At 45.6% G+C, this 25,957-nt stretch overlaps 2 protein-coding genes across 3 annotated transcripts; both read left to right on the top strand.

The window, feature by feature from the left end:
* Positions 1-782: 782 nt before the first annotated feature.
* On the top strand, positions 783-8,599 carry LOC115464889. Of its 2 annotated transcripts, XR_003941284.1 has the most exons (4): positions 783-993; positions 3,189-3,342; positions 6,447-6,947; positions 7,040-8,599. XR_003941284.1 is itself a non-coding variant. In XM_030195257.1 (3 exons), the coding sequence occupies exons 1-3, from the start codon at positions 823-825 to the stop codon at positions 6,869-6,871; spliced, it is 750 nt and encodes a 249-aa protein (XP_030051117.1). In that variant the 5' UTR covers positions 783-822; the 3' UTR covers positions 6,872-8,599. The 2 variants fall into 2 exon arrangements, 1 of the variants encoding a protein (XP_030051117.1); XM_030195257.1 differs by having other exon boundaries at positions 6,447-8,599.
* Positions 8,600-20,930: 12,331 nt separating this feature from the next.
* On the top strand, positions 20,931-25,566 carry LOC115464887 (lymphotoxin-alpha-like). Its single transcript, XM_030195255.1, has 3 exons — positions 20,931-21,113; positions 23,832-23,874; positions 25,056-25,566. The coding sequence occupies exons 1-3, from the start codon at positions 20,940-20,942 to the stop codon at positions 25,445-25,447; spliced, it is 609 nt and encodes a 202-aa protein (XP_030051115.1). The 5' UTR covers positions 20,931-20,939; the 3' UTR covers positions 25,448-25,566.
* The last annotated feature ends 391 nt before the right edge of the window (positions 25,567-25,957 follow it).

Below are 25,957 nucleotides of genomic sequence, written 5' to 3'. Positions count from 1 at the left end.
CACCCACCTCTCCTTCTTCCTTTCTCTCCCACTTTCTCACTCTCACTTTTCTGTCTCTGTCCCCCACCCGCTGTCCCTGTTTCTTTCCCCAACTCTCCTCTCTCTCACTTTTCTGTCTATCTGTCCCCCACCCCCTGTCTGTTTCTTTCCCCGCCTGTCTCTATCTCTTTTCTGTCTCTGTCCTCCACCCCCTGTCTCTCTGTTTATTTCCCCACCTCTCCTCTCCCCCTTTTCTGTCTATCCCTCCACCCATGTTTCTGTATCTCTCCCCACCTCTCCTTCTTCCTTTCACTCTGTCTCTTTCTCACTCTTTCACTTTTCTGTCTCTGTCCCCCACCTAGTCTCTCTTTCTTTCCCTACCTCTCTCTCTCTTTTCTGTCTGTCTGCCCCCACCCCCTGTGTCTCTGTTTCTTTTCCCCACTTCTCTCTTACTTTTCTGTTTCTTTCCCCACTTCTCTCTTACTTTTCTGTCCCCCACCCCTCTCTCACTCACTTTTCTGTCTATCTGTCCCCCACCCCCTGTGTCTCTGTTTCTTTTCCCACCTCTCCTGTCTCTCTCTCTCTCTCTCCTCCCCTCCCCTCCCTCCTTCGATTTTCCTTTCCATTTTTATTGTCGGATGCTTCAGCATTTTGGAACAGAGCCGGGGTGGAAAGTTGCTCGGTGCTCAGCAGCCGCAGGTCCCGGGAAGTCCCTCACTCGCATGACAGCACTTCCTCCTGCTTGGCTGCTATAAAAGTCGAGGGGGAGTCGCCCGCGGGCACAGTCCCAGCACAGACTCGCTCCTGCCCTGTCCTGTCCTTGCCGGGGCTTTTTGCTGTGCGATGACCGTGTCCAGCCCGGATGCGGTGCGGGACCCCGAGAGGCTCACGACCCCCCCTCAAAGCTGCCGCAGACTGAACCTGCTGCTCCTCCTCTCCGTCCTTGCACTGGCCCTGGCTCTGGCAGCCCTGGGCGCTTTCGTGCTCCTGCGCTGGCCCTGCGAGGGCAAAGAGGTGAGTGAGGGGGGTCTCTCGAACAAAGTCGCACTGATCTGTCCAAGGCTGCCTCGCAACTAGAACTGCAGAAATGCAAATCGTCAGCTTTCAAGGGTGTATTTATTCGCTGTAGATCTGGATTCTGTGTATACGATGCGGATTATTTGCTGTCAATCTTCAGATTATCCTCTGTAAATCGTCGTTCTGTACATTTAATCCGAGTTATCCATTGTAAATCTAGATTCTGTGTACACAGTGCGGATTATCCGCTGTAAATCTGGATTCTGTGTATACGATGCGGATTATCCGCTGTAAATCCGAATTCTGTGTTTATAATCCAAGTTATCCATTGTAAATCTGGATTCTGTGTTTATAATGCGGATTATCAAATGTAAATGGATTATGTACATTCAATCCGAGTTATCTGCTGTAAATCTGGATTCTGTATATACAACTCAGACTATCCATTGTATATTTGGGTTCTGTACATAATGTGGATTATTGGCAGTAAATCCGGATTCTGTATATACAACTCGGACTAGCCATTGTATATTTGGGTTCTGTGTACATAATGTGGATTATTGGCAGTACATCTGGATTCTGTGTGTATAATGCAGATTATCCACTGTAAATCTGCATTTTGTGTACACAATGAGGATTATTTGCTGTAAATCTGGATTCTGTGTATACAATGCGGATTATCCACTGGACCTGGTTGTGGAATAAGATTCCTCCCTCTGTGAGATCTATTAATGATCTCTTGGGATTTTCTAAGGCTGTTAACACTTACCTGTTTCAATTTAGCAATTTAATGAGTTGTAATGGAAATTGTCAGGCTGGAGCTATTTTCTAATTTTATTTTATTTTGTGATATGTTGTATTCTTTTATTATATCATGAATGCAGTTCTGTAACCCGTTCTGGGCGCTGTCAGGAGGACAGTGTAAATAATGGAATAAATAAATCGGGATTCTGTGTATACAATATTTAGTTATTTATTTATTAGGATATATTTACCACCCTTTTGAAGGACTTCACTCACGGCATAAGCAATAGACAATTACAGCAGTAAAAAAAAAACATTCAAATAACAATGCAAAGTATGGCATAGTATACTACTTACAATGTCAACACAATACGTAATAGAACATTTTAATAGACAACGTAGGGTATAAGCAAAGATGGAACATACAGATAGGTAAGAGAGTAAGAGGAGTTAGAAAATAAGGTGACTAATTTAAAGAAAATTGTACATGAGGTGATTAAATATTATCTCAGCTAGGATAGGAGTGGATAAACAAGTTATCCACTGTCAATCTGGATTCTGTGCAGACAATGTTGGTGTAAATCTAACACTACGACCACATTTCAAGATTTCCCTAAATATCCCTTAAACAGTGGCATGTTAAGAAAAGCTCTGAAGCTGTCTCTGCTCTTTCTGTACTCAGCATCAGTCGGACGCTTCCCTTTCTGTATCTCGAGTTTCTTCTTGTCTCCATTCACTGGGTAAATCTCTCTTATCTGCACCCTTCTCCTCCACCGCCAACTCCAGACTCCGTTCCTTTTACCTTGCTGCACCATATGCCTGGAATAGACTTCCTGAGCCGGTACATCAAGCTCCATCTCTGGCTGTCTTCAAATCTAAGCTAAAAGCCCACCTTTTTGATGCTGCTTTTAACTCCTAACCCTTATTCACTTGTTCAGAAGCCTTATTTTATCATCCTCACTAATATTCCCTTATCTCTTGTTTGTTCTGTCTGTCCTAATTAGATTGTAAGCTCTGTCCAGCAGGGACTGTCTCTTCATGTTCAAGTGTACAGTGCTGCATATGTCTAGTAGCGCTTTAGAAATGATAAGTAGTAGTAGTAGTCTTGCTCATTTCATTAGAAGGACAGGATTTAGGACAGTCAAAAAATGTGATGAAGTGCTGATTTTTTTTGATCTGCACCTGGAGAGAATGGAAACCATGCAAACTGTATTTTTGGGTGGATTGATTTCTATTCAAGGGGTTAAGTTGTTACTTTATGTGCTGAAAGAAAATGAAGATGAGGCTAGAATACAATTGTAAGGGAGACTACGGAAGCAAGGGAAGAGAGAAAGAAAGGAGCAGGGTCTGCACTTGGGTTTAATTCTTCCAGAGAGCCAGACTGAGGTGTCTGGTCTGCTGGATTCTTTCACCCTGATCATCTCCTCTTCTCCCTTTGCTTTTAACAGAAAACAGTGGAAATAGAGACGGCAGCCAAAATGTCTGATGCAGAGAAGATGGCCACAGCAGCACGGGCCGCGTTAGAAATTGCGGTGAAGCCGGAGGTGGCGGCAGCAACAGCAGCAAAGGAAAGGAACGGAGCACATCTAATAGCAGGAGACGGTAAGGTTCCAACCACTTGGTCCAGAGTACTTTGCTTAACAAAGAACAATGTTTAAAAAAAACAAAAAACAAACTTGAGCTCCTAAATGTGGACTCCCAATTTTCAGCCACGTTATATGCCTTAGGGGCTTTTATACTAATCTGCAGAATAATATGTTGTTATAATGCTCGAACCGAGTTGGGCAGGAGGCCCTCAAATGTACAGCCAGACCAAGAGGAAGTGAAACAAAATTCTCTTATTAAGCCATTACTGCAGTCTGTTATCCCACACTCCAAAGTCGTGTGCAGGGCTTGTTAACGGAAGAAACCCAAAATAGACCAGACAAAAACCACAAAGAGTAAGAGCACCAAAAAAGTTTTATTGGGACCCTACACGGTCCGTGTTTCGGCCAAAAAGGCCTTCCTCAGGGGTCTTCAAATTGACGTATACAGAGGTTCCTCCAGAAATCACATGGAGTGAAAGGCATGAACTTGCCAATCTTCCCACACAACTCTGATACCAATGAAGCCTGAGCCACACCACTTCCCTGGTTGTCTTCTTAGGTACTACTGCTCAGCTTGCAACAAAGTCGTCTCCTCTCTAGACCTTCCTCTGGCCCGATACAGAGGAAGGTCCAGAGAGGAGACAACTTCGTTGCAAGCTGAGCAGTAGTACCTAAGAAGACAACCAGGGAAGTGGTGTGGCTCAGGCTTCATTGGTATCAGAGTTGTGTGGGAAGATTGGCAAGTTCATGCCTTTCACTCCATGTGATTTCTGGAGGAACATCTGTATACCAGTGGCGTAGCTACAGGAGGGCTCGGGTGGGCCAGGGCCCACCCATTTATGGCTCAGGCCCAACCAACAGTAGCACATGCTTAGTGGTAACTGGTGGGAATCCCAAGCTCCACCAGCTGAAGATTTCCCCTGATGGTAATGAAAACGCTACTCTCCACGACACCGGCACCTGCACATGCTCAGTTTTCAGTGCATGCCTGCTGCCAAGGTGGAAAGAAGCGTTTTCCCACCAGCTGAGCTAATTTGGTTTTTATTTGGGGGGGGGGGGGGGAAACACTTGGTGCCCACCCAATTCTTGCCTCGGCCCACCCAAAATCTGTTGTCTGGCTACGCCCCTGCTGTTTACGTCAATTTGAAGACCCCTGAGGAAGGCCTTTTTGGCCGAAACACAGACTGTGTAGGGTCCCAATAAAACTTTTTTGGTGCTCTTACTCTTTGTGGTTTTTGTCTGGTCTATTTTGGGTTTCTTCCGCTCTCTTTGTTGTTTTGTGTGTGTGTTTTTGCGGGAGACTTGGACCCCCTTTTTGTTGGTCTGACAGGGCTTGTTAACCCCACACTACGTACATATATACACCTTTCCTTGCCAGGTTTTACCACACAGGTCTGCCTCTCTCCAGCTGTAACTCAAAATTCAAGCTTAGCCTACCTTGTATCAGGTTCTGTCAGCTGACTTTGTAACCTGTGGAGACCCTCACTCCAGGGTGGCTTCTCTCCTCCCAGGAGGAAACCTTTGTATCGGGGTTACGGGGAATTTAATGCCCTCCTGGCCTGAGTCCCACTCCTCTCACCCAGACAGCCTCAGCCTCGGCAGACTAGCGCCACCTACTGCAAGGTGGCTGAACTGTATCAACAGTGAGGGAGTGCTGTTCCCGGACACATGAGTTTAGCTTTGTTCAAACGCATGATTTTCCTGCACACTAAGCCCAGCTTTACTGTGGCTGTAAATGGGCTTTTTCTTTTTGCCGGTCCCATGCTAACTTTTCCACTAATGCGCGGGACTGGCAAACATATTAATGTGGGAGTGCTTACTATTTATCATTATGGAAGAGAGCCTTTTTCAACTGAAGGAGAGCTCTGGAACGAGGGGGCATATGACAAAGTTAAGAGGGAACAGGCTTAGGAGTAACCTAAGGAAGTATTATTTCACAGAAAGGGTGGTGGAGGCGTGGAATGGCCTCCCGGTGGAGGTGGTGGAGTCGAGGAATGTTCCAGAATTTAAAAGGGCATTGGATAAGCATGTGGGATCGCTTAGGAACAGGAAGAATTAGGGGTTACAGAGGATGGGCAGACTGGATGGGTCATTTGGCCTTTATTTGCTGTCATGCTTCTATTATCACCATCACTGGGCTTTTATACCACATTTATGGAAAAATACCATTCAACATGGTTTTACAATGCAAATAACATAACTAAGATTAAAAGAAAAAATAAAACCAGCTATAAATGAAAGTTCTTATCACCTAAGGATACCTACAGGTTTGCAGGTCCTTTCTAAATGCGAAGGGCTTCCGTGTTAACCCTGTTAGCTGTGAGTGGACGCTTCCTTGCACCCGCATTAGGGCTCAGTGCACTTTAGTAAAAGAACTTCAAAGTTACACTTATAAATGTATACCTGCCACTCATATATCTAAATCTATGAGTCCAGGGCTGAAAATCGGTGTCGAAGCTCCTAACTTTTCTCCCGTCCTAGATCCACTTTTTATGCTCCTGAATTTAAGCGTTCAGTGAATTTTAAGTTTAGGAGCAGAGCTCTCAGAATTACGAGCAGAAATCCTTTGACCGTCAGCCATCTTAAGAGAATTCTTCTGTAAAAGTACTTTTGTCATTTTTACCAGCAGGGAACAGACTGAGGAGACAGATTAACAGAACATTTAGGCTGTAGATGGGAGTCTCAGAGTTGCCCTAATGGTTAGTGCAGTGCAGGAGAGTCACAACTACCAAATGCACCCTGTATGACATGCCCCCAACTGACATGGTGCGCTCCTACCCCCCCCTCCACCCCACTTTGGTCACATCAGCGCAAGTGAAGCCAATGGACCGTTTCCCTTGCATGCTCTGTGACCATACCGGCCAAACGTAGCTTGCTACAGCCCTGGTGCAGTGGGTTCAGAACCTGGGGAACTGGGTTCAATTCCCCCATCAGCTCCTTGTGATCCTGGGCAGGTCACTTAATTGCCACAGGTATCAAACTTAGATTGTGAGTCCACTAGGGACAGAGAAAGTACCTGCATATAACAAATGTAAAGCACTTCAGTTGTAGCATGCAAAGGCGGAATATTGAATCCCCTTCAGTTGGTTTTAAACATCTTCTTTTTTTTTTAATCCGCAGTGGAAGTGACAGAAAAGCTAGTAGTGCCCTGGCATCACTCTAATTACCTGGACTCTGTCTCCATTGGGCCAGACTTTGACTATAAACCTGAATTGAAGCAGCTAGAGATACTCAAGGAAGGCTTGTACTACCTCTACGCCCAGCTGAGTGTGACATGTGTGCAGGATCCCTGCACCCAGAAAGGCAACATTACTTTAGCCATAGAGCGAGGGGCTTTGGAGACCTCCGTGCTGCAGATCCCGCTAAAGCTGCCTGAAAAGAAGGCTTCCACCTTCTCAGGCACCCTGCTCTGCTTATCCAGAAATGACCGACTCCAGGGCCGCTTACATGTACAGGGAGCCACCAAGTACACCCGATGGCAACTGGATCAGGACAACCTCAACTTCTTTGGACTCCTGCGTGTGAGATCAGCATGCAAGGAGTGACCGGCCCCTTCTCCCAGGGCTCCATTCAGGAACATGCAAGGAGTGACCAGGGGGCCATCTAAGGATATGTGACCAGGTCCCTTCTCCCAGGGACCATCCAAGGATGTGTAAGGAGTGACCAGGTCCCTTCTCCCAGGGATCATCCAAGGATGTGTAAGGAGTGACTAGGTCCCTTCTCCCAGGGACCATCCAAGGATGTGTAAGGAGTGACCAGGTCCCTTCTCCCATGGACCATCCAAGGATGTGCAAGGAGTGACCAGTTCCTTCCCCGAGGACCATCCAAGGATGCGCAAGGAGTGACCAGGTCCCTTCCTCAGGATTTCAGCTAGGGCAGCACCTCAACATGCCCTTCACTGCTGGCTGGAGACCCCTAATTAACTCAGGCAGATAAAGCACTACAGAACTTTTAAAAGTCATTCCTGCGTACCATCTTTGTGGATGAAATGCAAGAGAAACTTTCACAGACTTGATATTTATATGTGTTTAATTTAATATCATATTAAGTTATTTATTGTTCCTATATTATTTATTGTGAGGGAAACATTGAATGAAGCTAAAGCTAAATGGAGACTGGGGTAGGTGTGGGGACATTGACCTCTTTATCTGAAGAATGAAGTCTATGAGATGGAACAACTCTAGAGAATTTATGACATATTATCAGAGATAAATGTCCAGAACTTTGCTTCCTTCTAATCCTGTCCTGGCTGAGACTTGGGACTATGAGAAGCTTTAAGTGACCCAGCTTCTGGAGGGAGGCTTTCAATCAGTCCTGGGCTTCTGACCTCTTCATTGGTCAGATGGAAGAACCAGAACCCCAGAGAGGTAAACTTGAAAATCATGAATAGTCAAACATTTTCTTCCAGAAGTTGGGTTATTTGTTGATTCTGATCATCTGCCTTGAAACAATGGAGTTAAAACTTCCATCCGTGATGAAAACTCCTGAAAGGAAGAAAAAGGCAGTGAAGATGCTGATGGTCATTTGGGGAGAAAGTATGTTGTTGTTAATTTTCAGCTTAAATATTGCAAATGTTCCAGATCTCCACCGGGAAGGAGAAGTGTCCCCAGCGCCGCTGTTCTTTGATGGATCAGCTTGTTTTCATAAGAGGCCTTTGTGCAGATTCATGATGTTCCAGGTTCTCATGGAATGTCACCTTCTTGTAGATCTGAGTTCTAGATATCCTTTGAACTCTCTTTCTTGACACTGCCTAATCTCGGATCATGAGGACTAAATGTTCGGTCCTTCTATCAGTTTTCTGGGAGCTGGTTTGTGCATCCTTGAGAAAAGCATGGGACAGGAAAATGTAATCTGACCTGAAGTTAGATGGTCTGAGGAGTGTGTTCACTTAGTGGAACAATCTATTATGGACTTGTGACCCATTTGGGAAGATGTATTTATTACTTATGTGAATGTACCAATATATTTATGATTGACTGCCTGATGCGGGCACCAGGCTTTTCCCACTAGACTTAGATCTTGCACTGAGATTTGGTTTCTGTGTATCTGATGTTCAGAGATGCCTGTATGTTGGTACCTCACCCTCATGTCCACACCCCAGGTTCACTGGTGGTAGCTTCTTGAGATCATGTCTCTCTAGACCTTCACGAGAGACCAGATCTCAAGAAACAGAGAACAAAGGTTGTGCTGCAACTTGTATGTGAATTTCTTTCTGAAGGTGAAAGGAGTTCCATTTCTTGTGCTTCTGAAAGCCTGTCTGACTATAATAATAAAGCACAGTGTTATAATTTCTACTGTCTGGTGGTCTTGGAATGAAATGTTCGTTGCTCACATGTCACATCACTGTACAGGTGCTGGTAACTATTTAGATGCAGTATCTTCCTGGCTCAAACAGTTTGCAATGTAACTGGGAGGTTCCTGACAGAAAGTGACTTGCCCAAGGTCACAAGACGTGTCTGCGCCGCCGGAGGCAGGATTTGAGACTGAATTCCCTGGTTCTCAGCCCATTGCTCTAAGCCAGGGATTCAGGACACACCCAGACAGACAGTCAGGTTTTCAGGATACTCATGATGAATATGCATGAGATAGACGTGCATACAATGGAGGTAGCGCATGTAAATTTATCTCCAGCATATTTGTTGTGGGTATCCTGCTGTGTCCAGCCAGTCGAGTTCAGACTCCCTGCTCTCCTCCGTATTCTAAGGCAGCCCATCTTGTTCCTGCTCCCTTCTGTCTGATGATCTGAGACACGTGGCTTTAGTATTTTCTATTTTGGTGGTGAGCAGGATCTTGGTGAAGTAAGCCTGAGTGAAAGAGGCGTGGTCATGTCGGGGACACTGTAAACTTTGAGGAAGTGAAACAAAACAAAACAAAACAAAACATTTGAGTCGCACACAATGACAGAGCCCTGCTGACACTTCCAGCTGCTTTTTGCATGAAAAATAACTCAGAGATCTGAAAACGTAATCTACCTACATTAGTTTTCTCTAATCTGTCCTCACCGGAAACCTCTCTGAAACCCCCCTCCCACCTCCAGAACTTACCCAGAGTCAAGGCCTGTTGGTCCAGTCGCAAGGAGCAGAAGGAGTCCCACTCTGGTCCTGCACCATCAGACTCTGGGTTCAAAATGGCATTACTGACCTCTAGTGGTAATCTGGTGGCATTACCACTGGGAGGGGAGGGGCAAACTGCCCTTATATAGAAGGCTGACTCCTAGTAGTAGTATCATGAGACTACTGCTAGGGGTCAGCAATGCTATTTTGAATTTGGAGCTTACATAGTGAGGGCAGAGGTTCCTTGGCAGTGGACCTCCAGGTCTTGCCTCTGGGTAAGTCCTGGAGGTGGTAGGGGCAGTCCAGGGGGCTCCAGGGACTGAGGAAAGGATTGAGTTGGTTGCAGATGGGAGGGACTGTAATTTATAGGCGGAGCTTGGTGGGGGAGGGTTGGCAGATTAGAAGCTCTAATCAGGGGGGTTGTGGGATTGGAGAGCTGATTGGGGAGGGTAGGGGTGATTGGGTGAGCTGAGCATGTGGGGTTAGCAGGATTGGATTGGGAGAGGGAGATGATCGGGATGTGATGGACGGGGATTGCCTGGGAACTGGTGATGCCACTGAAGGTAGCTGACCTATTACAAGTGAATATGCAGGAAGTGTCCCATGCCTGGCCCAATAGTGTAGAAGGTTCATATGATCAGCTCAGGCATGGAACGTGGTGCTTATGTGTTACCTGTCCACCTTGCATGGTAAATGTAGGGAAGATGCAGACCATGCTCCATGCATTTATCACGCAGGTTTTGTACGTAGCACACATTGAATTTTGCTGTTAACCTGCGATAAGTGCAAAACCCTACTGCACTTTAGAAAAAGAGCCCCTTAGCTGCCAAGCCACTGTAAACTCCTCAGTCCTTCCAGCATCCTCTGCTTCCTCAATGGTGTCCACTCAGTTGCAGAAATTTGTGTAGTGCCGCAGGGATCTGTCCTGTGTACGGTTCTGTTCGCTACTTGCATGAGCGATGTTTCACAAAGCTTAGTAGGAAATGCTTGCCCTTTTGCAGAAGACATTGAGTAATTTCTTTTCCTCACTCCCTTCTCGTAGGCAGTGAAACAGGGTGAGCCACAGGGCCTGGGGCTCTACCAATTTTTTTTTAACAATAAGTTTTTATTGAATTTTGAAATGTGAAAAACAGCACACTATGCTTAGTCATAACTGTACATCATAAAGCCCACAGAGAACCTCTAAACTCCTCCCCTTAACCCTACTTTCTACCCCAGTTACACTAAATCCTGAACCCCAAACTCCATTAACCCCTTCCTTATCTAACTTCCCCCCTAGTCCCCTGCCCCCCCCCCCCCCCCCCCACCCGCAGTATCTTTACCCAGCAATCGGTCCAAATGCACCCATACTTCAGCTTTAGGGTCGTACCAACCCAACCATTTTCCAGTCAATTTTTCCAATTCCCCCAACAATTCAAGTTTAGAATGCCAGTTAACTATTGTTGGTCCAATGGGCTGCTATTACAGCCTTTGCCGCTGCCATTTTAGTCCTCTGCGATTGCCCCATCCCAGCAAACACCACTTAGGATCACACGGAAACAAGCCTGGGCTTGTCGATAGACTTCGTGTGACTCCTTGCTAGTACTCCTGTAAGTGTTCATAAGACCACCATATATGGTAAAAGGTCCCTTTGGCTTTCCCACACCTCCAACATACATCTGTAGTCCCTGGGAACATAACTTTGAGCCTGGCTCTACCAATTTTATGTCTTACACAGGGAATAGGGAGAGCAGGGACAAAACTTGGTTTGTTTGACAACAAGTTTTATATATTCTGCTGCCTCTGCTTCTCTTTCAACCAATTTTGAATCCAATTCACCACTTTGGAGCCCACCCTTGGCTGCTCAGTGTATGTTCTGGTGTTGGCAAAGTGCTCTGGGCCACGTCTTTACACACGCAGATCACACTTGACTGAATCTCTTCCCCCAACTAGTTATTATCTGAAAATTTGTGGTTCCTAACCACAGTTAGAGTGTGTCAGTCATTGAGGAAGCCCCCATTTATTCACTGCAATCCCTACAGATATTTATCAATGGAGAACTTGGACTAAAAAGGGACAGCTTGAGCAGGGCAGCCAAGAGACCTGGCCCTTCTTTTATCACCCTTTGTGTGTCACAAACACACAGTTACAGAAACAGCCTCTCTCTAACACACGCACATATTGAGAGGTTCTTGTGGGGAAGCACCTCTGACCTCCGGCCAGTAGGTGTCAGTAGGCTCCACCTAGCTTCCTGGCTGCCTCAGTGTGCTCTATGCTTGCACTTCCTCTTAGAGGCCATTTTCTTCCTGCCTGGAACTGTATATAAACCCACCCACAGAGCTTGGTTTGTTACTGTTTACTTATCATATTCTGCTTTCTGATTCTCCTTTCTGGAAAATTCCTCAATCCTGTACCAGTTCCTGTTGGGTCCTAGCTTTATTTCTTCTCTGTGTCTTGTTCCTGGTACTCCACCCTGGGCTCAAGGTTTGGCCAGCTAATACCTGATGGCTCAGCTCAAAGGGAAGATGGCTACTGCAGAAGGAAGAGCGTGGCTTATCTTTCCCAGACCTAGGGTATTTTATCCTGAAGATAACCTTTCTGCAGCCCATCCACGGGTCTCTTTCATTGATGGTTGCTGTCACACATATACTCACAGTCTCAGGGAAATGTTATTGGTGTGGCTGGTGTCTACAAATGAAGCCCAAAGCAGCTGGGCAGGGCCGTGCTAACACGGTAAGCGAGGTAAGCACCGCAGGGGGGCGCCCCTACCATTTCCTGAGGTCAGCTCACTTGCAAAATGTTTTACCTGAAGCTGTGATTCTCCTCTCTCCCCTGCCCTCCCCTCTTCGACCACAGTGCTCACTGAGGCAGGCAGGCTCTGCTGAAGATGTTTGAAAGAATACAACCAGTGCTATTTATGTCTTTGGTGTGGGTTGAACTCCTCATTCAGGGTGAGCTTGAACAACATTCAAATTAAAGAGAACAGCTAGGTTTGGAGGGAGGTGTGCAAGTGAGACTGGGGAGAAATAAAAACTAAATAGTGTAATTGTTAAAATCTGTTAAGTGGTTCAAAGTTTTTGTTTTTTTTTCTCTGAGCTTGTACACCGAGAGGAGGGCATGACTGCAATGATATTTGCATAATTATCAGGTAACCCGATATCTACAGCTAAAAGCCATTTCATTGGCTGATGGTTCCAACAGTAGTTTCAGAGGAAGTTTAGCTGACATGTAGTGTAGAAGAGCTGGTAAGTGAAAATCTGATTTTTTTGGGGGTGTTTATTTTTATATAAAAGATTCTCCTTGGATAGGGAAGAGTCTGTGATATGTGAAAATATATTTTGCTTTAATGAAATTGCTAAACTTTAGAGTCAGAGACTTATCAATGATCAGAAAAAGAAAGTCACCAGACAACAAAGGTAGAGAAAAATCATTTTATGTTCATTTTAGTGTTTGGAATATGTCCACTTTGAGAATTTACATCTGCTATCTTATTTTGCAATGTATAGCAATTTGTTTCTAAGAATATTGCTGACAATTCCTGTCAGTGTGGCAAGTGGTGAGCGAACATTTTCATGGTTAAAAATCATTAAAAAACTAGTAAAAAATGCCTGTTTCAAAAGGGAAGGAAACGGGCGCTAGCAAGGCCATCCCCACCCTCCCTTCCTCGCTGTTCCAGACTCTGCCATCCCTCCGTTTTCCCCCCCTTTTCCGCGACCCAGTCGACCCCTCTTCTCGGCGAAAACCGTCCCCCGCCGCCGTCCAGTACCTGTGCTGACGGGGGACCCCAACCCCCATCAGCCGAATTCCTGTGCTGGCCTTCGAGGCGTTGCTTCTTCAATGATTTCGTGTCCAAGTTGCTCTGCGTGCATCTGACATCAGACGCACGCAGAGGAAATTGAACCGAAGATCAGTGAAGAAGCAACGGCGTGAAGGCCAGCACAGGACTTCGGCTGACGGGGGTTGGGATCCCCTGTCAGCACAGATACTGGACGGCGGCGGAGGACGGTTTTCGCCGATAAGGGGGGTCGACTGGGTCGCGGAAGGGGGGTGCAGTGGGCTGTAAAACAGGGGGAGGAGTAGGGAAACACACTCCGCGTGTTTCCCTACTCCTCCCCTTGCTTTGCTATCAGCTGTCACTGACGTCACTGACGTCAGTGTGTGCCTGCCTAGCAGACCACCTCCGAGGGAGGCACGGTCCCAGGCACATCCTGTTGGAGGTGAGAATTATTATATAGGATTATTTGCGATCAAGTATTTCGCAAGAAAGGCTTGTAAGCCTTGCCATGATTGCTATTGAGAATGATATATGTGCCCAGTTAGATATCAAAGATTTAATTACTAATTTCGTGAACATGAAAGCACGAAAAGCTAAGTGGATGTAAACCCTCTGTTTGTTCAGCAATCCCATAAGGATGCACTCCACCTTTCAGCTCCTATTTCCTTTGCATCTTGTGGAACACAGGGGGGGGGGGGGCGCCAACTGATAGTCTGCAGGGGGGCACCAGAGACCCTACGCACGGCCCTGCAGCTGGGGGTGCTAAATGGAACACAACTGACCCCCTCCCTGTATGCATGAAGGCATGAACTCAGTATGTACTGCCACCTGTGACGAAGGGACTATTATGAAGGCTATTCCCATGGGTAAAAATTGCTCCTTCCCTGTGATTTCAGCACAGTTTCTCTTACCTGCATGAAAAAGAGGTGGCCCTCATGCACTTCCCTGCCGCTGTTTCTGCTTCAGTTTCCAAACGGTCACAGAGTACCCGTTCTTCAAAGGTGCCCAAGGGAAATGGCAAGTACCAGGTAAGTTCAAGAGTGCCTGCTTTCCGCCTGCTATTTCTGTGAGCACTGATTGATTGAGGGGCAGAAGGGCATATGGCCATTTTTTGATAATGCTTCCAGGAGTGTCTCTACCTAATCCGGCTACAAGTGTACACATTGTGGAAGGCTGTATATCATTTAGCTTGGAAAATATGTCCAGAGGAACTGACTTCAAAGTGGTTAAATGATAAAAGCAAAAAAATAAAAATACATACTAGTAATACACCATTCGAAATAAAACCTCAATAATACAAAACAGAGAAAACAAGCAAACAGAACAATCCAAATCAAACCTTAAATGTAGTTACAAAGTAACATAGTGTATACACATAAAGTAGCACATATGAGTTTAAATTGTTAGGCAGACTAGATGGACCGTGCAGGTCTTTTTCTGCCGTCATCTACTATGTTACTATGTAGTAAATGACAGCTACTACTACTACTACTATTTAGCATTTCTATAGCGCTACAAGGCATACGCAGCACTGCACAAACATAGAAGAAAGACAGTCCCTGCTCAAAGAGCTTACAATCTAATAGACAAAAAATAAAGTAAGCAAATCAAATCAATTATTGTGTACAGGAAGGAGGAGGGTAGGTGGAGGCAGGTGGTTACAAGTGGTTACGAGTCAAAAGCAATGTTAAAGAGGTGGGCTTTCAGTCTAGATTTAAAGGTGGCCAAGGAAGGGGCAAGACGTAGGGGCTCAGGAAGTTTATTCCTGGTGTAAGGTGCAGCGAGACAGAAGGCGCGAAGTCTGGAGTTGGCAGTAGTGGAGAAGGGAACAGATAAGAAGGATTTATCCATGGAGCGGAGTGCACGGGAAGGGGTGTAGGGAAGGACGAGTGTGGAGAGATACTGGGGAGCAGCAGAGTGAGTACATTTATAGGTTAGTAGAAGAAGTTTGAACAGGATGCGAAAACGGATAGGGAGCCAGTGAAGCGACTTGAGGAGAGGGGTAATATGAGTAAAGCGACCCTGGCGGAAGACGAGACGGGCAGCAGAGTTTTGAACCGATTGGAGAGGGGAGAGGTGACTAAGTGGGAGGCCAGCAAGAAGCAGATTGCAGTAGTCTAAACGAGAGGTGACAAGGGTGTGGATGAGGGTTTTGGTAGAGTGCTCGGAAAGAAAGGGGCGGATTTTACGGATGTTGTAAAGAAAGAAACGACAGGTCTTGGCGGTCTGCTGGATGTGAGCAGAGAAGGAGAGAGAAGAGACAAAGATGACCCCAAGGTTTCGAGCCGAGGAGACAGGGAGAATGAGAGAGCCACCAACAGAAATAGAAAACGGGGGGAGTGGGGAGGTGGGTTTGGGGGGAAAAATGAGAAGTTCGGTTTTGGTCATATTTAATTTCAGGTGGCGTTGAGACATCCAGATAGCAATGTCAGACAAGCACGCTGAAACTTTGGTTTGGATGCAAGGTGAGATATCAGGGGTAGAAAGGTAGATTTGGGAGTCATCAGCATAGAGATGGTAGGAAAAGCCATGGGATGAGATTAATGAACCAAGGGAAGAAGTGTAGATAGAAAAGAGGAGGGGACCAAGAACAGAACCCTGAGGTACGCCGACAGACAGATAAAGACCTGTACGGTCCATCCAGTCTGCCCAACAAGATAAACTTATTTTACATGGTATATCATATTTCGATGTTAGCTTCAGAACTTAATACATGAACAGTACTGGGCAGACTTCTACGGTCTGTGCCCTGCGAAAGGCAAGGACAAATCAAACTCGGGTATACATATATTCCCGAGTTTGATTTGTCCTTGCCTTTCGCAGGGCACAGACCGTAGAAGTCTGCCCAGTACTGTTCTTGTATTAAGTTCTGAAGCTAACATCGAAGCCCCTTAAAATTTACACTCCAGCCCATCCCTATCTATTCAGTCATGATCAGGGCGTAGACCGTAGAAGTCTGCCCAGCTCCCGTTTTGTTTCCAATTATCGGCATCGCCACCCAATCTCCGCTAAGATCCCATGGAACCATTCCTTCTAAACAGGATTCCTTTGTGTTTATCCCATGCATGTTTGAATTCCATTACCGTTTTCCTCTCCACCACCTCCCGCGGGAGGGCATTCCACATATCCACCACCCTCCCCGTGAAAAAATACTTCCTGACATTAGTCCGGAGTCCGCCCCCCTTCAACCTCAATTCATGTCCTCTAGTTCTACCGCCTTCCCATCTCCGGAAAAGGTTTGTTTGCGTATTAATACCTTTCAAATATTTGAACATCTGTATCATATCACCCCTGTTTCTCCTTTCCTCCAAGATATGCATGTTCAGGGCAGCAAGTCTCTCGTACGGTTTGGAACACAAATCCCATACCATTTTTGTAGCTTTTCTTTGCACAGCTTCCAGTCTTTTTACATCTTTAGCAAGATACGGCCTCCAAAACTGAACACAATACTCCAAGTGGGACCTCACCAACTACTTGTAGAGGGGCATCAACACCTCCTTTCTTCTGCTGGTTATGCCCCTCTCTACGCATCCTTCTGGCAACAGCCGTCGCCTTGTTGCATTGTTTCTTCACCTTCAGATCCTCCGACACCAAAACCCCAAGGTCTCTCTCCTGAGTCGAGTTTACTAATCTCTCCCCTCCTATCCGGTATCTCTCTTTTGGGTTTCCGCACCCCAAGTACACCACTCTACACTTCTTGGCATTAAATTTTAACAAATAAAGGTATTCTGAGGATCCCTATTCGATAGGTTTCTCTTATAAGAATATGGAAAGATTAGAAACCTTAATATATTCACTTACTATCCCATATGTTACCTCTAAAATCCCATGTGTTCTACAGTAGTGTACAATAGTGTAACATAGTGCTCAGACTACAGTGCCTGAGTTTAAGCCATTAAACAGCTTGTATCATACCACTGGTAACCACCATCATCGCACTATCAATTCCTCCCTTTCTACCTGCAAATGGAGCTGCGATAGATGAAATGCTGAAAATAACCAGCGTGGTCAGTATTAGGTTGATATGATGTAAGCAGTATAACATTAGCAATGATAATACTTAGTTCCTCTGCATAAGTTGTACTCCACTAAGTTGCTAGGTGTACCAGCGGGTAAAATGGCTGCCCATCAGTTCACTTTCTTTTTTCCTTTGCTCGTGCTAGTGCTGTAATGCAGTGCTTAGTGTATTGTGATTAACGCTTTGTCAATGCTTTCACGTTCTCAACATGCTGCATGTTTTGCCCTTAGGCGTGATCAGGAGAACGAAATTTGCGATTTCATGGAGACTCACATGTGAGAGCTAATGAGGGCGGGATTATAAATACTAAGAGCGCATGCTCCGCCGTTTGGCCGATCTGAGACGGGACTGCTGACTGACCATCACCTTGGAGTCTAAGCACTGCATTACAGCACTAGCACGAGCAAAGGAAAAAAGAAAGTGAACTGATGGGCAGCCATTTTACCCGCTGGTACACCTAGCAACTTAGTGGAGTGCAACTTATGCAGAGGAACTAAGTATTATCATTGCTAATGTTATACTGTTTACATCATATCAACCTAATACTGACCACGCTGGTTATTTTCAGCATTTCATCTATCGCAGCTCCATTTGCAGGTAGGAAGGGAGGGATTGATAGTGCGATGATGGTGGTTACCAGTGGTATGATACAAGCTGTTTAATGGCTTAAACTCAGGCACTGTAGTCTGAGCACTATGTTACACTATTGTACACTACTTTAGAACACATGAGATTTTAGAGGTAACATATGGGATAGTAAGTGAATATATTAAGGTTTCTAATCTTTCCATATTCTTATTAAATTTTAACTGCCAGACCCTCAACCATTCTTCTAAGGTTCGGAGATCCCTTCTCATTGTTTCTACTCCCTCCAGGGTATCCACTCTATTGGCTATTTTCGTGTCATCCGCAAAAAGGCACACCTTTCCTTCCAACCCTTCAGCAATATCTCCCACAAATATATTAAACAGAGTAGGCCCCAGCACCGACCCCTGAGGAACTCCACTGCTCACCTTCCTTTCCTCCGAGCGGATTCCATTTACCACCACCCTCTGCCACCTGTCGGTCAACCAGTTTCTTATCCAGTTCACCACTTTCGGTCCTAAGTTCAGCCCTTTCAGCTTATTCACGAGTCTTCTGTGGGGGACCGTATCAAAGGCTTTGCTGAAGTCCAAGTAGATTACATCTAGCGCACGTCCCTCATCCAGTTCTTTGGTCACCCAGTCAAAAAAGTCAATAAGATTTGTTTGGCAGGATTTTCCTTTGATAAAGCCATGTTGCCTTGGGTCCTGTAACCCATCGGTTTCTAGAAAGTTAACTATCCTTTCTTTCAGTAGCGACTCCATTATTTTCCCTACCACCGATGTGAGACTTACCGCTCTGTAGTTTCCCACTTTTTCCCTGTCTCCACTTTTGTGAAGAGGAATCACATCCGCTCATCTCCAATCTTGCGGAACCTCTACAGTCTCTAAAGATCTATTAAATCTTTAAGAGGTCCCACCAGGACCTCTCTGAGCTCCTTCAGTATCCTGGGATGTATCCCATCCGGCCCCATAGCTTTGTTCAACTTCAGATTCTCCAGCTGTTTATAAATTCTTTCTTTCTTCCGTAAACAGTGCAGTATCCACACCATTCCCAGACATTCCCTCGGCAGCCGACCGCGGTCCTTCTTCAGAATTTTCCTCCGTGAACACCGAAGAGAAATAATTGTTTAGCACGTTCGCTTTATCTTCATCACTCTCCACATAGCCATTCTCATTATCTTTCAGTCTCGCAATTCCATTCCTATCTCTTCTCTTTTCTCCAATATATCTGAAAAAAGTCTTGTCACCTCTCTTTACATCTTTAGCCATTTTTTCTTTCGCTCGTGCTTTCGCTAGCCGTATTTCCCTCTTCGCTTCTTTCAGTTTAATCCGATAATCTTTTCCGTGATCCTCTCGTTGCGTTCTTTTGTAATTCTTGAACAAAGCCTCTTTTGCTCTTATTTTGTCAGCTACTTGTTTGGAGAACCATATAGGCTTCCTGCTTCTCTTGTTTTTGTTTACTTTCCTCACAAAAAGATCAGTCGCCATATTTATAGCAGCCTTTAGCTTGGACCACTGTTTTTCCACTTCTCCTACGCCTTCCCACGCCAACAGCTCCTTCCTCAGGTATTCCCCCATTTTATCAAAATCAGTACGTCTGAAATCCAGTACTTTCAGTTTTGTGCGTCCGCACTCCGCCTTCGCCCTTAAATCAAACCAGGCTTCATATTTCTTCTAAACGAATGTATGCCTTTCTCTAGTCGTCTCTCCAGAGGTAATAACTTCTCATTTCTTGGCCCAGTACCCAACAGAGCACAGGAATGTCTCTGCTGAACTGGGCCTGTCTCAATGACTGGAGTGGAGGAAGCTACTGGATCTTATGAAGCAAACAGGCTGTGCAAATAAGTAGATAGATGACATATTATTCAAACAAAAATTTAAATTCTATATGCCGACTAATTGGGACCAGGGCAAAATGTCCAAAGTAGTCATGCATGATCCCTAAGCACAGCACCAGTGACCAAAGGGCCTTTAGAAATGGAAGTACAATAAAAGAGAAATCGGAGCTTTCTTGGTCCACGTTTTCTCAGACTCCTTCCGGGCCTGGTGGAAGGATCTCTCCCAGGTTTTGCTGCTCCTAACTGCTGTTTCTCCTCTTCCCCCCAAGGTAACTGTGGTGCAGCATTTTCCTGCTCATTCTTTGCTGGGGTCTTTCATTTTCTCGATTAGTTTTGGGAAGTGTGTTGCCCGCAGTGTGTTTTTTCTAGCAAAAACCAGACCATCCTTCGGGGATGGGGTGATCACTGAGGGACCCATCCCACAATAGCTAGGCTCCCTGCAACCAATCACAGAACCTATGACCAGAACTGGTGTATAGAGCCTAAGCTCTTTCATTAAAACTTGTGGACCATGGGTCAATTTTAGCAGATAATGGAAAAGGTGCTGGTACTCAGTACCCCCAAGTACCCCCTCAAAAAAAGCCCTGGTTGCCTGTCTCTCTTGGCTTTTGCACTGTAGAAAAGGAACCACATTCAAGTGTCTTCTTGGGGTTTCCATTTTTAATTTGTAGTCACTTATTCTGTATTTGGTGGATCTTTCTGTATATTACATGTGTAACCAAGGCCTGGCATTCTGCTAACGTGTAGTTTCTGCTTAGAGATCAGTAGCTCTCCGGCTTATTCTAGGGATGCCGAATGTTTGCAGTATTTCCTTTCACAGGTGCATTGTTACTACATGAGGCTTGGCAGTTAGTGTAGTGGGATTTCCAGTGCAGGTTTGGGAAACCTTGGGCTGGGGTTCAGGCTTATGGTTTAGGGTGAAATGTAAGGGTGGGGGAGATGTATTCAACCATTTGTCCTGTGAAACAGGATTCGCCCTGGATTTCTACAATTTTTCCCATTGCTAGGCTATTTTCTTTCAGCAACCTGGAATAATTGTGACTTTTGGGTGTTTGCTCGGGATGTGCATTACAGTCACTGTGTCCTGGGACTGATCACAGACTCAAGAGTCAAGGAGCTTATGTCTGTCTCAGTGTGCTGGACAGCACTGGGTGATGTGACGTCCGTCTGTCCTGTTTCATAGGAGATGTGTGCTGTGTACTTCTTTGGACTGAGAAGCAATGCTGAATTTAAGCTGGGAGGAGCCTGTAGCCCTGCCAGTTTCCTTTCTGAAAACCCACATGCTGGAGCTCTTTTTAAAAACAGGTAAATGCAAACTAAGCTTACCAGACTGCCTCAGATGCTGGGCTGAGAATCTTTTAGAAGAATGACACTGCTGGACAGCAAACGACAGTCCGAAACCACAAGCGCAGAGTCCAGCTTGAGGAAGCTTGCGTTCTGCCTGCTGTTCTGGGTGGTTCTGCTCTCGGTGCTTCAGCTAGTGACACTAAGTCTCTTCTTCTCGCTGGTTTATCCGTGGTCCTTCCTGCCCAGTGCTGCGGTGAGTTTTTCTGCCTGTCCGTCCTCCGGCTTCTCAAGTCTTCATACATGTTAGGGAAGTGGCTGTCGGCAGAGAACGTGACATTTCATTAAACCAAAGTGAGAATAACGGAAAGGTGAAGTTCAGAGTGCGTATCTCAGCTGCCTTCAGGGCAGTCTAACTTTTAAAAATTCTTCCAGTTCAAGTATAGGAAGTTTATATCTGTAAAACGTAGAAGCTATTAAACCGTACCAAGGATACAGAAAGTCCCCTGGCGTTTCTATCTCTTCTATTCACTGGATCATATGGTGCAGGGAATAAAGACCATCCCCTCTGTTTCTATCCCTTCTATCTCACTGTATCATACGATAGAGGGAATAAAGACCATTCCCAGGCATTTCTATCTTTTGTATTTCACTGTATCACACACTTGAAGAATAAAGACTATCCCCAGGCATTTCTGTCCCTTCTATCTCACTGCATCACGTGCTGCAGGGAATAAAGACCATCCCCGCCATTTCTGTTCCTTCTATCTCACTGTATCACAACATGCAGGGGATTATTACCCTCCTCAGCCACCTCACGCTGACACACACACTACAGCATAGGTTACTTGCCAAGTTTCTTTGCACCAAAGGTGAGGCTACTCTCCTGGAACAGGTATCCTCCTTGGGGGCAGGATAAGCTAGCCACTCATGGGTGACATCATCTGATGGAGCCAAGGAGTAATTTGGTCTCTCAGAGCTTAGGAAAAGAAAATGTTTTGAAAGGTTCCTGCTGAGCATCTGCCTTCAATCCCTCCCCACTAGCCCACTTTCTTCCTCCCTCAGTGAGTTTCCATGTTTGCTAGGTTCATTCGAGAATGGATGGAAGAGCATCACTGTGGACCAGTTTCTGAAGGAATTTGGGATATGTTAGGCAGGAGTGTAGCTGATGAAGAGTATGAAGGAACGCCCAAGGAAGCAGGAGATTCTGTGGAGAAGGGGTTGCCAGTCTTCCGAGGCAGGCCTCTGGTGTATCTCTGCGTCAGAGAGGGCAGACTCTGGAGAGAAAATGGGAGGAGGGGATACAGGGGAGACCTATGGAAGAAGATGTTGCACCATGAACCTGCTGAAGTGGTCCAGGAGGTGCTGGAGAGGCAGTGGCTGGCATGGCAGGAAGTGTCTCTGTCTGGGGTCCCATCTTGTGAGGCTTGGGGAGGGAGGGTAGTCACTCTCCTGATGGGCAGTGGTGCAGCTGGATCCCAATGAGTGCTTTCAGGGTGGGTCTGGGGGGAGGAGGAGGAGCCACTAGAATGTCTGTGCTGCTGGGAGTACCTGAGCGGGCTTCTGGATGTTTCAATATTCATGACACAGTGGTGTCTTGTGTCTTGAGTTTGCAGTCTTCAGCATGGTGAGGAATACAGCGCCCTGATTCCCTATGCCATGGCCCACTAAGGGGCAGAATAGAGGGAATCTCTAGGGCTGCTAGGTGTGGCTTGGGTTGGGCCGGTGACAGAAGGTGTAGATTGCAGTAGGGCTGGTGCTGTGGTATTCCCTTGTGGGGTGGCGTGAGGTGCAGGGCTGGTGCTGTGGTAAGCTGCGAGGTTGGAGAGCTTCAGCACCGTTTGGGGCAGTGCCAAGGGAGCCAGAAGAGGGGTCTCTGCATTCAGGATAGGCAGCTGAGTGAAAGAAGGTCTTGGGAGGTGCTTGTGGTGTGTGGTAAGGGCATGAACGGGAGGGCTGCAGAGTCCATGAGCAGGAGAATCCCTGCATTAGGCAGGGCGGATATAAGAGACTGAGAAAGGAAGTGAGTGGGCTAGTGGCAGTGGGCCGATGAAGGAACCTTTTCAAAAGGATGTTGCTAATGTGTGGCTGACACATCCTTCTTGTGCCCAGAGCTGAAAAGAGGGAGGGCAGAGAACATTTGATCAGAAGAAAAGCCTTGGAGTGAAGCATCTAACCGGGCTTTTCTTAGCATGGTGAGAAATTTGTCTGAATGACTTTGTCTCCTGCCCCCTCCTCCAGGCTGTACCAATGTGCAGTAACAGAATTACCCATCCTGAGACTCTGCAGCGCTGCATCATGATTATCACAAGATAGGAATCTTTCTGCATCCCACATTTAACCTACTGGCAGTAAACCACACACTTACAATCATTTTGTGCCAGTGGGTATGTCTGAGTTATGAGTGTATATATGTCTTTATACTCACACACACCTGCTGGTACAAAAATACCCCCCCCCCCCTGCATATTCACACAGTTACACCCACTGCCACACACACACTCAGTTATTTACACACACACATTCATACTGACTGCCACATACATGGCACATGGTCATGTCCACTGCCCCTCCCCCACACACATAATACACACCCTCTTTTACACTTACTGCTCACGCCACACACACAACATACACACTGACACCCACTACAACATACAGTCGTACACACACACTGACATGCACACTACTCACACAAATTCATAAATAGAGATAACTGAACTTAAATGGTGACCCCTGCATCTAGTGGAGGTGAAGCCAGGGCAGATAATTGAACTGATCTCTAAAATTTGTCTTCTGTACATTTCCATCTTCGGACGGAAGAGAATTATTATAATTAATAGAATGAGTTCTAGCCCTCACCTTCCAATGTTCAAATACATACTAACTAGAAATGCGCATGAGCCCTGCTCCAGGGCACAAAGTTCCCACTGCTTCCCCACCTCTAATCTTCTCTCTTCTTCCTCATGCGCAGGAACGTTCTGTACCAGTGGCGCATCTCATTTTCAAAAGTTCAGGTAAGTGCCTGATCCCTTTCCCTATGTGAGTTGCACAGAGAAGCATCATCTATCGTGAGTGATACGTTACATTAAACCCCTGCGATACAATATATCACAATAATCCCCTAGTGATACATTGTATCACAATATTCCCCAACGATACATTATATCATAATAGTCCCCTGGTGATACATTATATCACAATGTTCCCCAGCGATAGATTATATCACATGATTCCCCATCGATACATTATATCACAATAATCGCCTGGTGATACATTATATCACAGTATCTCCCAGTAATATATCACAGTATCTCCCAGTGATATAATGTATCACTAGGGGATTACTGTGATATAATATATAATATAATATAGAATATATCACAGTAACCCCCTAGTGATACATTATATCACAATATTCCCCAGTGATACATTATATTACAGTTATCCCCCGGTGATGCGTTATATCACAGTAATCCCTCAGTGATATATTACATCACAGTATCTCTCCCAGCAATACATCACAGTAATCCCCCAGTAATATATTATATCCCAGTATCTCCCAGTAATATATTATATTACAGTATCTCCTAGTGATACATTATTTCACAATATTCTCCAGTGACACATTATATCACAGTTATCCCCTGGTGATACATTATATCACAGTATCTCCCAGCGACATGTTATATCACATTATCCCCAGTGAAACTTTAGTACCAGAGAGGGATGGGATATTTTGGCTCTTAAATATCTACTGTGACTTTATAAAGCCTTTTAAAATGAAATGATGGCTTCTCCAGGCAGAAGCTGTCCTGTTTGAAAACCAACCACCATTGCCTTAGGTACAAAATAAGCAGCTGTATATAATATGTAATCCCTTTCGATTGAAACCACAGAAAGGTGGAATATGAAATCCTATCCCCTTTTCTTTTCCCTTGCCAGAGCACAGGATACTCATCTCGGCGGGGCTATGGTTGCCTGTAGAGTCAAATGGCCTCTTCTGCTCATGCACATTTCTAATTAGTATGTATTTATAACCGCATTGAACATTGGAAGGTGAGGGCTATAAATATTCTGGCATCGCAGCAGCAGCCTAGGATGTTTCCAGTAGCTCTGAGTGACTGGAGACTTTTCTGAACTAGGGATAATGGGGGCATTCCTGCTGGGGGGTGCTGACACTTTCTCTGTGTTTCAGAGCATGGAAAAGTGGACATTGTGAACTGGCAGGCTAGAGGCCGAGCCTTCCTCCTGCAACCCAACCTGCTAAAATCAGACCATCTGGAGCTACCATGGGATGGAAGTTACTATATCTACACCCAGGTTACTGTAGATAAAAAGAACATTTTGGACCATCCAGCCACTGTCACCCTGTGGGTCAAACATGAAGGCAGAGAGAATGACAGCACTGCCTTGTTAAAGAAGGACGTCTCCTGTTGCAGGGTGGGGCACCCCAGCTCCCACTACATGGGTGGACAGTTTCACCTGTCCAAAGGTGACAGAGTCTTTGTCAAATGCTTGCCACCTCTGCAGCTCATTCCAGATCCACAGGAAACCTTCCTTGGAGCCTTTCTCGTGCAGAAAACTTGAACGCTGCAGAAGCCGTTCCACTATCACCCATCTGAATCACAAGACAAAATAATCCCACTTAATTTATCTGCTTGTCCAGACATGAGGTGTTCCTGTCTTCCCCAACCACACCTCTTCTTAAGCTTGGTGCAGTACCTCAGTCTAAGTTGGGGAGGAGTAAGGGACAGAAAAATGGATGTACAGGTGGACAGAAGAATGAGCTGGGGGGATACAGATGTCTATGTATATCTGTACTTACCTAGAAGATGTCTTAATTTCTATATTTATTAATCTTAATAAAGTTATTTACATACTTCATATTTTGTCAGACTTAAGAAGTCTCTTAGAAGAGGGGGCAGTCTCCAATAATAGGTTATTTTATTAGTACCTAGAGCAGTTCTGGTAAAGTTTGGTTTCTGCCTTGATGTTATGATGGACCTAGTCTGGTCTCTGGCGTAGTTGCTGTCATAGAGGGTGGGGGAGGGGGGTCTGGTCTCTGGCATAGTTGCTTGAGGTCTGGTTTCTGGTGTT

The sequence above is a fragment of the Microcaecilia unicolor genome, chromosome 3 (assembly GCF_901765095.1).
Source record: "Microcaecilia unicolor chromosome 3, aMicUni1.1, whole genome shotgun sequence".
Classification (NCBI taxonomy): domain Eukaryota; kingdom Metazoa; phylum Chordata; class Amphibia; order Gymnophiona; family Siphonopidae; genus Microcaecilia; species Microcaecilia unicolor.
The sequence above is the reverse complement of the archived record's forward strand: the minus strand, read 5'-3'. Positions and strand labels throughout refer to the sequence as shown.

Coding starts and splice junctions, on each gene's coding strand:
- LOC115464889 (XM_030195257.1), top strand. CDS start 823: ATGACCGTGTCCAGCCCGGATGCGGTGCGGGACCCCGAGAGGCTCACG. Junction 994..3,188: donor GGCCCTGCGAGGGCAAAGAG/GTGAGTGAGGGG, acceptor TGCTTTTAACAG/AAAACAGTGGAAATAGAGAC. Junction 3,343..6,446: donor ACATCTAATAGCAGGAGACG/GTAAGGTTCCAA, acceptor TTTAATCCGCAG/TGGAAGTGACAGAAAAGCTA.
- LOC115464887 (XM_030195255.1), top strand. CDS start 20,940: ATGACACTGCTGGACAGCAAACGACAGTCCGAAACCACAAGCGCAGAG. Junction 21,114..23,831: donor CCTTCCTGCCCAGTGCTGCG/GTGAGTTTTTCT, acceptor CCTCATGCGCAG/GAACGTTCTGTACCAGTGGC. Junction 23,875..25,055: donor TCTCATTTTCAAAAGTTCAG/GTAAGTGCCTGA, acceptor TCTGTGTTTCAG/AGCATGGAAAAGTGGACATT.